The sequence below is a fragment of the Takifugu rubripes genome, chromosome 16 (assembly GCF_901000725.2).
Source record: "Takifugu rubripes chromosome 16, fTakRub1.2, whole genome shotgun sequence".
NCBI lineage: Eukaryota > Metazoa > Chordata > Actinopteri > Tetraodontiformes > Tetraodontidae > Takifugu > Takifugu rubripes.
This window is the reverse complement of record NC_042300.1, coordinates 3348087-3360852: the sequence shown is the minus strand read 5'-3', so window position 1 is coordinate 3360852 and position 12766 is coordinate 3348087. Positions and strand designations below refer to the sequence as shown.

The 12766-nt window shown below is 46.8% G+C and overlaps 1 protein-coding gene across 1 annotated transcript; it reads left to right on the top strand.

Annotated features, from left to right (window-relative positions):
• The first annotated feature begins 762 nt into the window (after positions 1–762).
• Positions 763–12362, top strand: filip1b (filamin A interacting protein 1b). The gene is made up of 6 exons (XM_003971422.3): positions 763–1022; positions 5597–5870; positions 6175–6348; positions 6941–7119; positions 8608–11344; positions 11447–12362. Exons 2-6 carry the CDS (start codon positions 5607–5609, stop codon positions 11639–11641), a joined length of 3549 nt encoding a protein of 1182 aa, XP_003971471.3. The 5' UTR covers positions 763–1022; positions 5597–5606; the 3' UTR covers positions 11642–12362.
• The last annotated feature ends 404 nt before the right edge of the window (positions 12363–12766 follow it).

Sequence of the window (12766 nt, the reverse complement as noted above, 5' to 3'; positions counted from 1 at the left end):
TCCGACCTTGGCGGAGGTTTGGATGTGGGATTGTTGTCCTGTCTCATAGGAACTCATGCACAGAGCAGTTTTATTTCTTTTTCAATGATGAGGTGTGGGTGTGTCCAGCAGATGTTTCCCATCTCAGATCACGATTCACAACTTCAAAAAGTTCCAGGGAGCAGAAAGCAGTGTGACCTCCAGCACGAGCCAGCTTGGCTGGGTCCTCCTCACCTCAGCTGTGTTGTGTCTGCTGATGTGACCCCAGGCCGACATTTCTTTATTAGGAACCAAGTAGAAGAACTGAAGAAACCAGCATTCTCTCAATGTTTAGAACCTTCAGAAGGGCAGTGATCAACTCAAGGAGGAGCTGAAGGACACATGAATCATTCAGCTTCACTGAAAACCTGACAGAAAGAGGAGGAGATACTTCAAGACAAGGAGAAGAAGAACCTGCAGGAAAGATCCAGGAGGAACCTCCCTCAGATATGAAACCATCACAGAGTTTTAGAGGAGGGCTTTACCAACAAGGAGACTGGCCAGAGCAGGAAAAAGGTCAAACTTTTATTGTAAAATCTCAAGTATTCATAAATAAATGTGTTTTTGAAGAAATATTATAAACGTCAGTTTCTTGTCTTTTTTCCAAAATTTTGTTACATTTTTCATAATTGGATAAAAGAATTTAAGAAAAAAATCTTTAGAAAGAAAAGGGGAGCAGGAGGAGGAGAAAGAGGAGGAGAAAGAGGAGGAGGAAGAGAGGAGGGGAGTGGTCTTTTCTTCTTCAGCTGTTAGCGTTTGTTGAAGCCTCAGTCGATCTGCGTCCACAGTTAAAGTACAGAGAGACGGTCCAGAAGAAGAGCAGAGAGGACATCTGATGGTCTCCGAGGGAACCATCCTGGAGTGGAGGGAGTGGCAAAAGATCTCATGAATGAGTTCTGTGGAAGGACCTGAGGAAGGATCTAGGGAGGCACCTGAGGAGACGCCGAAGGAGCATCTGAGGAGACACCAGAGCAGACATCTGAGGAGACGCCTGAGGAGAGCAGGTAAGTCAGTCTGCTGACATCCTCATCATCTTTTTCAATGAGGATTCTAATTAAGGCCAGAACAAAAAGTCCATTTGATGAAAAGAGAAATGGTTTATTGTGAAAGTCCCATTTTCAGAATGATCTGCTGCAGTGGAATTTGCTCATTGTCCATTAAATCATTCAATGAATTTACATCTGGGAAACATCATAGCTGATGTTGTTGGCAGATGTGGTGACTGTGATGAAATTAAGGTTGAATCATCCGTCAGTGAAAAACCCCCTGAAGGTCACGGAGCACGTTTAACACACACCAGCGTTCTCTCCCAGACGTTTCAGATAGATTCATCATCATCATCATCATCATCATCATCATCATCATCATCATCATCATCATCACCTCTTGGTGGTGGTGCTTCACAGCTTTAGCACGCAGGTCAAAAGGTGGATCACTTCCTGTAACCAGAGTGCCAGCTGATTCACGGAGGTCACAGCCCCTCATTCAGCTGTTTCAGCTGTTGTCTCAGTTGGTTTCAGCTGAAGGACTCAATATCCATGAAAATACAGATTCCTTTAGCCTCGGCGCTAAGATTGCTAGCACAGGTTAGCATGCTAACCAGCTGGGGTGAATGTCTCGGCCAAACATACGTTCTGTCAGCACTTTGGTCCGTTGCGTCTGTCTCGCCAAAAGGTTAGGGATGGATCCAGATCTGGGAATGAGATTCTTATTGGATTTCAATGTGCTGTAGGAACAGAAATGACGCATTTTCCGATTAAATATCACAAGTACAAATGCTGTGTGAACGTTTCACAATTAAATGATCGTACTGTTGTTCCCCGTCTGACCTTTGTCCATGTGTACACGATTGTTAGTGTAACTACAACAGCCTTTAGTCTGGGACGATGTCTGTCCTCACCATGAGCTGATGAACGTTTTTTAATTTCCTGCTTAATGATGTCAGCGAGTGGCCAAACGTCAGGTCAGAAAACATGGAAACCAGCGAAGGAAATCAGCTCCAGGTGGTCGCAGTGGACTCGCTGTGTCGCACGGTCTGATGTCTTTAGCAGTGGCAGCGTTCCAGAATATGCTGCTCTACTGCTCTGGGACACGAGGCCTCGTGGGCTTTCTTACTTTGTTTTGACTTTTTGTTGTGAAAAATGATTCTTTTTGTGTTCTGATGAGACCAGATTCAAAAATAGAAGCAGCTGCTCTGTTACAGGGTGACCGTGTCTTCCAGCCCAAGGCCAGCAGATAAGACAGGAACCATGAGGTCACCCTGTTAAATCAGCTCAGTAATCTGCCTGGGAGCTTCATGGTGGGACTGGGACCCCCCACCCCCACCCTGCCTGTTTGGCTGCTGTTTCCATGGCAGCATAACAGCCAGGCCAGAGCAGAGGGCGTGTGTTTGGGTGACATTCTGTGTTCCAACCAAGTCAGAACGAGCTGTTGATAACATCACGATGGAAAGTCAGAGGATTTTTTTTTAGGCAGGAATCAGGGTGGAGTAATGTTTGAACAGTCGGGGGGGTTCAACAGTCCAGGAGGTGGTCTCGTTGCTGCTGGAGCTTCATCCTGTCATGGTTCAGTTCAGCACTTAGAAAGAAACCCAGAGAGGCTGAAGGGGTGATGGCATGGTCCCCAAACAACAGAGCACTAACCAAGTTCCTATTGGGTAGACTCCTCTGAGGTCTATTATGGGATGTTCCAACCATTTTCCTCCATGGATCATTTCAGAGATGGGCTAAATGCCTGGTAGGCTGACCACAGGAGCACGTAAATAGCTTGTAAAAGTGTACAATGACAATAAGCTGTGGTCAGAGGGTCCTGGCCTGGCCTCCTCCCTGCACTCCAGAGTTTATGAGGGAAGTGACTTCATGCTCATTCCATCTGAAAGGCGTGCCAGACCCGGCAGTTTGGTCAGCCTCATGTTGGGAGTGATGTCAGCCTTCTGGACCGGTCACCGCTGATTAGAGCTCTCACAAACCACCGGCTGGATAAAAACCTGCTTGGGCTCAGCCTGAACGTCTGCCTGACGTGGTGGAGGGACACGGTCGGAACCAGAGGAGACTTGCACCGAGTCATTTGGTGTTCTGATGGTTTTCATCAAGCTTCCTACAAAAAGCCTTTAATGAAGCAAACAATTGCACCCAACAGTGTGTGTGTGTGTGTGTGTGTGTGTGTGTGTGTGTGTGTGTGTGTGTGTGTGTGTGTGTGTGTGTGTGTGTGTGTGCAGTGCCCAGCTAACCACACATGCTTCAGCCTAACGAAGGTTACAACCATCGATTCGTCAACCGCCGCAAAATGGGAGCAGCTTGACAAGCAAAAGCCTCTGAAACTGGCTGTTGTGACCCAACTCTGCACAGAACCGGCCAAAGAGCCAGACAGAACCCACTGGTGTGCACACTTACAGTGTGTTCAGCTCTGGGAAATGACCCCTCACTTACATTTCATGTGCCGTTTTTACAAAGATCTCCACATGTAATCTCTATTTTTGTAGCAGGCTCTTCGCCACCCTGCAACTCACTGGTCTGTGGAAGCTTAAGACCCCCCTATAAGGAGGCAGGTAATGGGAGCAGGCTTTGAGCAACATGACACTGACTACAAACCTGCTTCTCCTGTCATTTATATCAGCTAGAGACACATTTCCCATCAGCTGCTGTTGTTTTGTTTGTCTTCAGGTTGCTTTAAACTCCAATCGCAGGTGTTTAAAGATGATCTAAGACTCTGGTTTAACTATAGTCATCGATAAGGTAACCCAGAGGTTAAGCATTCCCTCAAAGTGTGTTGTTTTAGTGGATGGTAGCATTTCCAGCTGTGACGGTGAGATGAGGTGACACAAATGATCTTGTTATCATTTCAGCAGGTGTAGGTCTCAGTCCCAAGCTGTAATGTCAAGGTTCTGGAAGGTTTTGAAAGTCCAGAAATGATGTGGAGGGTGTTTATCAGTCCTCCAGATCGATTGATCATGCTGCTGAAAGTAGACGTTCTGCACACGTTGGCCAACCTGAGCTGGTCTGGAATCAGTCTCCAGATACACGAGTCCGCGGCTGAACATCTCAGTTAGCTCCAACCGGCCTCAGCAGGTCTGAATTCCTGTGGAGTTTTTCAATATTGAGCTGCAGACGACACTGATTCAAAGGGCTTCGCAGATGATTAGAGGCCAACGTGGTTCCGTTTTGTCATCAGTTGTGTCAAAAGATACAATATGCTAACAGTGTTGATGAGGAAACATGAACTTGGTTGCTAAGATTCTTCTGGTGTTTCTGTCTGTGGGATCAACCGTATGAGGCCATCACCAGGTCAACTCTCACAGCTGTTTATTTACAGCAGGTAATGTTTGGGTGGGAGGAAAATGGAGGTGCTGCATTCGTGACGTCGCTGATGGACGGTTAAATGATCCATGGAGTTTCCCCACGTTGGACACAAGCGAGGAGCTAAAAATACACCAACACTTCAGCCCACAAACAGCTGCATCTGCTGTGCTTCCACCCCAGAAATAGCTCAAAGAAACATTATCGGGTGGCCATTTCATTGACGTGATAGTTATTTCAGCGGCCCTCAACATGGAACACAGACTTTTTAACCCCTTCAGATCATAAAGGATCCTTCAAAGTGTGGCTGTGAAGCTGATTTTCAGAAAGAATCAGATATCATGCAAATACAGGCAAGACTCAGCAGGAGCGGATGCTGGAATGGACCTCCGAAAACAAGTAGAGCCAACACGCACACCTGCTGGTCGCCCCTGTGGTGACCACAGGCTGCAGCTTCCAGCACTCCCATCAGTTGTTCTGTGTTCTTCCTCCAGTCCGGCCACTCTGTCAACATCTGTTTACTCAGTCCTGATTTGCTTATCTGAGGCTCCCATTGAGACTCGGCCCAACCAGGACGACGACTTCTACACAAACTGGAAGTGGAACATCTGTATTTACAGATGTTCTGTCCTCAGTTTTCCAGCTGGGTTTATTTTTGTCCCTCTTTTCTCCACCTCTACATAGATGGAGATGTTTCTTAAATCTTTGTTTTCTTAAAAAAAAGGTACATTAAATCTGAGGATTGCTGGCAAAGCAGCAGATATTATTCTTCCAGGTCCTGCAAAGGTTCTTCCTCTCATCTCGTCTGTTAAACACTAGCAGAATATTTGAATGTTCATTCAGAATGATGCAAAGCTGATCAGTTATGACGTCAGAACCTCAGTGTGACAGTTCAGATGATGGGTCGGCATATCAGCTGTGGTGGCAGGAGCTCGGGCATCACCTCCAAAACAACTATTAATAACAGACAGTGTTGCAAGCAACACACTGCCAGGATTCTCCCCGGCTGACTCACAATCGGATCTGATCCAGCCCATAATGATCAGCTGTCTGTCAGGTAGCAGTTCCTCTCGTTCTTTAGCAGGTTTATCTGTGTTCTGATCCTGTAAATTGTCACCAAACGGCTCCGTAAATAATCCCAATCCTCAGGGACGGACCAGTTCAGAGAGGGAACCAGAACCTGTGGTCACCATGAGCAACACACTTATTAAACTCTGTGTGTGTGTTAGCAGGGCAATGTTATCTACAGATGAATGAATATTTTTTTTGGTCTGCTTACACAGATAAAGGAGAATGCGTTCCAGACACTGCCCCATGGAAGGTCCAGATGAGGGATGCAACCAGCCCACTACAGGATTCATCAGACAGGGAGAGGAGAACACATCGGAGCTCAGGAAGAAGAGGCAAAAAGCTCCCCAGGAGGAAAAGGACAAGAAGAAAAACCCATGTGGATCAGTTAAGAGAGATCTGAAAAGGTCCCGCAAGATGGAGGAGCTCCTGGATCTGTCCAAGAAGGACCTGCTGCACCTGTTGGGAGTCATGGAAGGAGAAGTCCAGGTAACAACCAGCCACGTCCACCAGAGCCAGACCACCCGATGATTACAGGAAGAGCCTCACACACACATCTTACTCACTTGTTAAGATGGGACGCCACCTTGTGGTAAAGATATGACCCTGCAACTTAGAATTTACACTAAATAGTAAACATTTTAGAAATAAATTCTTAGAACTAATCTTTCATTATTAATACTGTGTCTGAACTTGGAAGTCTTTGTGTAGATGAAGAACCTCTTTTCTTTACTGGTACAATGTTTAGAGTTTGAAAACCCCAAACAAGAAGATCTGTGTTGTTTCCCACCAGGCCAGAGAAGACGTCATTGTGCTGCTGAAGTCGGACCGAACTGGACCAGAGACCCTGGAAGCCCACTATGGTTCCTCTGTCCCCATCAAACCCCTGCAGGCCCTGCAGAGAGATGGCCTCCTGACTGCTGGGCCCCAAAACATTGAAGATGTGTACGAGGTACCCATGGCTGAGGTGAGCTCCCATAGGGTCAAAAGGTTATGTAAAATGGTAAAAAAAATAATAATAATAATAATTTAAAAAAAATAGTGAAGAGTGAGAGCTCTTAGCTGTGTGTTTGCATCTTTGAGAGTATTCCATCAGCTACTTCCTGGAAGGAAAAACCTCCAATTTCCAAGTGCTAAAATGTGGGAAAACATGAGTGTTTGCAGAAATTATTATGCCCCGCGCCCCCCTACTAACTACAGCTGTACTTCTAACACAGAGGACACGGTTGTCATGGTAATGAACAAAGTTTGCTGTTTAAACATTTTAAAACACAGGAGGTCCAATCAAGCTGCAGCACATATAAATCCACAAGTTGTTTTAATGGGGAAAATAGGAAGAAGAGAATAACTAATAACAATTTGAATGATTTTAGAGCTGACAGTTTTGATATGAGAATAAAGTGGATTCAATTTCATTTAAAATATTTTGTTTTCTATTAAAAGAAAATCTTATTTCTGGGACTAACGTCCAACCCATAAGAAAACTTTTATTTTTCCTTGAGTGAAAATGCTGCCTGGATGTGTGTCGGTAACGGTGGCGTGATGGCGTGTGGCTACAGCTGGACCGCCTGGAGCTGAAACAGAAGGAGACGTACCGACGGATGCTGGAGCAGCTGCTGCTGGCTGAGAAGTGTCACCGCCGCACCGTGATGGAGCTGGACAAGGAGAAGCACAAGCACATGGACTTCATGAACAAGAGTGACGACTTCACCAACCTGCTGGAGCAGGAGCGAGAGAGGTGTGTGTGTGTGTGTGTGTGTGCTTTTAATTAATCAAGGAATTCTCAAATTTGGATAAAAATTATATCTATATTATATGAGATTATATTATATTTATTTTTAATAACAAGTTCAGATCCTGAGAGTTCTGTATCTTCACTTTTCTGTGGAACAGCTCTGAAGAACATCTCACCTGTAAAGAACTAAAACAGGACAGAGTATCTCTTTATATGGCTGTTGAGGTTTGTATGTCTGATCATCTGAATTTCTGATCATCTGAATTTCTGATCATCTGAATATTTGAATCTGGACTCTGGAGACGTGAGAGGACAAACGCTGATTGACTGCTGGAGCATTGCAGGTTCTCTGCTGATGTGGCTCTATGGCAATAATATGGTGTAAACTTGTTGAATAAGCAGTAGAATGTGCCGACCCTGCGGCGCGCACACACACACACACACACACACACACACACGCGCTCACTAAGGATTAAAGATTTTCATCCATGTTGGTCTCTTTGCATGAAACGGGAGGATTATGATCATAAAGCCTCTGTGATTCGCCCACAAAAACACTCATCTTTGAGGGTTTTCTTGTTTCTCTGGAAACACCCCTGGCAGCTCTCAGGCCCCTTATGTTTACATATACGTATATTTGGACTTAAAGGTCATTTTCAGCTGAGTCGTACCTGCTGCCTCCTGTGGACCTCTACTCTGTTCTGGGTCACGCCTCCGTCTCCTCCCTCTTCCTCCCCCCTCCCCCTCCCCTTCCTCTTCCCCCCGTATGGGAGGCTGGAAGCCATCAGCAGATGAAAGCTTCTGCTCAGAGCTCTATTCTGCTGGTGTGTTCCCAGTAGAGTCCGAGCAGATTACAGAGCTGCTCCACCTGCTCTGCCCTCCAGCTGATGGGGGAGTTGGACTCTGAGCAACAACAGCAGAAGCATCGACTGGACTCTTTTTAGACCTGTGGACTGAAACCTGTCTGATGGAGATGAGCCTGGTGTGACGGTGCAGGAGGAGGAACCATCAACCTGCAGGTGGACCACAGCTGACACGGGCAATCATTATGTTTGACCTAGTAGAAGAGCTTTCATGTCTGTAAGCAGTGAGTGTATGCGGTTCACCGGGAAAACAGGGTTCCCTCGGTCGTCTGTGTGGGGAGATGGAGCGGAGATGATTGGGACTTTAGCTGGATGTAGCGTTCCTGAGCCACATTTCTCCTCGCTGAGCTGCAGGGTCGGATCTCAGGCAGAATTACTCCTGTTTAAGCTGTTGTCTGCTGGATTGTTATTTTGCTTGATCCCACATTGCTTTTTACTCCCCTGGGCTCTTTATCCCAGAGTCAGATGGTTTATTCTGTCATAGTAGAGCTACCGTGAGTGTTTCCTGGTTCAACCACTGAAGACATTGTTAAACAGGTTCATCGTCTGACTCACCCTTTGTGTATTGAAATGCAGCTTTTGTCCATATGATAATGAATAATTGGATTCTCTGCATTCTCCTTCTTAGACTCAAGAAGCTATTGGAGCAGGAGAAGGTCTACCAGGCTTGTAGGGACAAGGACCACAACAGGACCCTGGAGAAGGTCCGGGCGGAGCTGGTTAAGCTGAAGTCCTTTGCCCTGATGTTGGTGGAGGAGCACCAGCTACACACTGAACAGATTGATCACCAGAACCATAAGATCCAGGATCTGAGTCAGAAACTGCAGGAGAGGGAGCAGAGTTTGGCAGCTATCACAGCCGGTGCCAAGGAGGACGGCCAAACCATCCTCAGGCTGGAGACTGAGATGGAGCACAGAGCAGCCAAGTCAGCACAGGAACACAAGGAAATGAGCACCAAACTGGCCAATGAAGAGTCCCAGAGCAGGCAGCTGAGGCTGAAGCTGAAGGGGTTGTCCTGCAAGCTTGAAGAGCTGGAGGAACACAACAAGCTGCTGCATCAGTCAGAGGAGGAATTGCAGGAGCTGAGGCAGAAGATTAGCAAAGGCGAGTGTGGGAACTCCACGCTCATGGCTGAGCTAGAGAATCTCCGTAAGAAGGTGCTGGAGATGGAGGGAAAGGACGAGGAGATAACAAAAATGGAGAATCAGTGCAGGGAGCTAAGAAAGAAGCTGCAGGATGAAGAGAACCAAGGCAAGGAGCTGAGGCTGGAGGTGGACAAACTGCAAAAGAGAATCGTTGACCTGGAAAAACTGGAGGGATTGTTCAGTCGAAGCAAAAGCGAATGCTCTCAGCTTCAGACGAACTTGGAAAAGGAAAAACACGCCTTGAAAGATCTGGCTGGAGAACTAGAGAAGGTGAAGAAGCAGTTGAAAGAGATTGTGAGCTCAGAGTCAAAGATTGAACAGACAGAAATGACCCTAAAAGATGATCTCATGAAGCTGAAGTCCTTCACAGTTATACTGGTGGAAGAGCGGAAAAATATGGAAGAAAGGCTCAAACAGGAGGAAGAGAAGAGTGACAATTTAAGTGAGATGTTTAAAGTAGAACAAGGAAAGGTCACTGAAGTCACGGAGAAGCTGATCGACGAGAGCAAAAAACTTCTCAAGTACAAATCAGAAATGGAGGATAAAGTCGCAGATCTGATGAAGGAGAGAGATGAGTTGAAGACTAAAGCCGCAGATGAAGAGGAAAGGTGTCAAGACCTAAAGATCAAAGTAAACAGCATGAAAATGAGAATTGATGGACTTGAGTTGTCGGAGAAAGAAATGCAGAGAAAGTGGGTCAAAGACAGAAATCCGGACCAGGACAACAAGGTCAAAGAGCTGACGTTGGAGATAGAGCGACTGAGGAACAGGCTGAAGCAGCTGGAGGTCGTGGAAGGAGATTTAATGAAAACAGAGGATGAGTATGACCTCCTGGAGAAGAAGTTCAGAACAGAGCAGGATAAAGCAAAGGCTCTGTCACAGATGCTGGAAGAAATAAAGAGTCAGATTGCAAGAAACAAAGCCATTGAGAAAGGTGAGGTCAAAAGCCTGGAAGCCGAGCTGAGAACTCGTCTTCAAATGGAGGAATCCAAAAGCAGAGAGCTGCAGGGAGATGTCCAGGCCCTGAAGGAGAAGATCCATGAACTGATGAACAAGGAGGATCAGCTCTCTCAGCTGCAGGTGGATTTTTCAATTCTTCAGAAACGGTTCATGAAAGAGGAGGAGAGAAATAAGACGATGAGCCAGGACGTTGACGACCTCACGATGGAGCTGGAGGCCACTAAATGTTACAGCCGCAGCCTGAGGCCCAGCATGAACGGAAGCAGGATGGTCAACGTTCCAGTCACCTCCACAGCAGTGCAGACAGACCTGATGGCTGCTGAGGAAGATACGACGGCTGGCTTTATCAGGAAATCTGTCCTGGAGGAAAACCACCTAATGAGCAACCTCAGGCAGCAACAAGGTCTTAAAGTGCCCTCCATGCTTGACAGATACCCCCCGTCAGCAGCAGAACTCAGGACGGGGAAATCCTGGATCCCCTGTGTGAGGAGGAAGGACGCCATCACACTCACTCAGACCTCCCACCAGAACACCAGCGGGGCGTCGCTCCTCAGCCTGCCCAACATGAACACGCCCCCCAAGCATGGACATCCTCTGCGCATTCGAGTCACTCCAGACAACGGGAAGTCCACCGCCACCTTGGAAATCACCAGTCCTGGAGCTGAAGACTTTTTCTCCAGCACAACCATCATCCCGACTCTTGGTTCCCACAACCCTCGCATCACGATAGTCCCCAAGCCCACATCTGTGACCACAGCAGGAGGTCCTGCTCAGGCCAAGTCTCCAGTCACAATAACCACCATCTCCAGGACCAAGTGTCCTGATGAAACCACTTCTGAGAGCCTTGCGTCTCCTGTGTCCATCATCACAGTCAGCAGTACACCTGTGGCAGAGGCGTGCGCTCCACCTGAACCTCACTCTGGCACCGCAGGCCGCACCGTGGTCAAGGTCATTCCGGACAAACAGGCTGGACAGGCAGCCTGCAGGAACCACGACAGCAACATCGTCACCACAGAGGACAACAAGATCCACATCCACTTGGGTCCACAGTTCAAACGGCCGCCCGAAGGTCGCGGCGGTCCGATGTCGTTGCTGTGCCTGAGACCTGACATCAGCAAAGACGCTTCAACAGGAACAGTTATACGCCAGACGCACAAGTCTTCAACAGGGAAGACCACTCAGACGACGCCGAGCAAGATGACCAGCAGCATCACCATCACGCCGGTCACCTCTGCAGCCTCCAGGCCCACACGGGCAGCGGTGAGTCGCTACACCTGCTGACACGCACTCGTCACGTTCAGACGTAGCACAGAGTCAGTGGACATGATGGTGATCACCAACAATCTTATGCATTCCTCTCAGTCATGCTCGGATGTGCAGCCCAGGAGCAGCTCCACACGCATCCCTTTGTCAAGAGGGATGAGACCCGGCAGCAAGACGGTTCTGGGCGTCTCGTCCGTGTCCAGAGAGTCGTGGGCTGAGAACCACTCCATGAAGATTGAGCTGAGGAAGCAGAAAGTTTGCAGCTCTGCTTCCACAACAGGAGGGAAAACTTGAAGCAGCCAAACTTCCATCTGGACCCTGAAGCTCTGGTTGACTCCCTTTAGGGAGGACTGTAATTGCAATGGCAAATTTTAAATGTGTTATGAACTTCAACACTTGACAACACTGCATTTGGATTAACGGCATTTTTCACCACATGTGTTCATGATTAAACTATTGCAAACACAACAGTATATATGATAAATATGTTTCAGAATTTTTCAACGGCACAAAATATAACAGAGTCTTCACTTCTCTTTGCTTTGTGGTGATCCACTGTTTGTGTGGGGGAGAGGATCGCTTTACTAATCAGTAATTATTTAAGTGAAAATCAAGATTCACCAGGTTACGTTTCTACAGAACACGTAACCTGGAGTCCTTTTGTGATATCTTGCTTCACGGTATCGATAGACCTGCAGGGCTGCAGCCTCAGTTATGACGGGTTTGCTTTAAAAACTCGTCTTCACATGCAGACTTGAATTGCTTTTCACAAATTGTTTAAAAAATGGCAGCTTTAGACTGTATTGGGTCAGAACCTTCAGGCACAGACAAGCCTTTATGTCCGGATGCACACCCAGCAGATTTTAAATATGACTGCTCCATCAGCATATTAAATATGTTTTTACTCTTGTTCCCTCACCAGTTTGTCTGTGATTGATTTTGAAATATTGTTTATCATGTACATCGGGTCAGAAATAATGTTTTTTCCCTTGTAGATAATAAAGTTTATTTTGAGCTTCCCTTTTTGGACTATTGTCTGGTTACAAATTTGAACACATTGAGAAATAAAACTATATCTCTCGACTGGTCTGGGAATGCCTGGGGATCCCCCCAGATGAGCTGGAAGAAGTAGCTGGGGAGAGGGAAGTCTGGGCCTCTCTGCTTAGGCTGCTGCCCCCGCGACCCGACCCCAGACAAGCGGTGGAAGATGGATGGATTGAGAAATTAAGACACAAAAGCAAAAACTTAAACTGACCTCAATTTTACCAGCTTCTGATAATTCATTCAACTTTTAGCTACAACCATCTGCTGGTGGGTTGGAGGTCACCCAGATGAAAAGGTTAAATCTCTTTGGGTTGGCCAATTTTTACATTGTAAATTAAGAATATATCAACCTACATATATTAATGTAGATAAGTG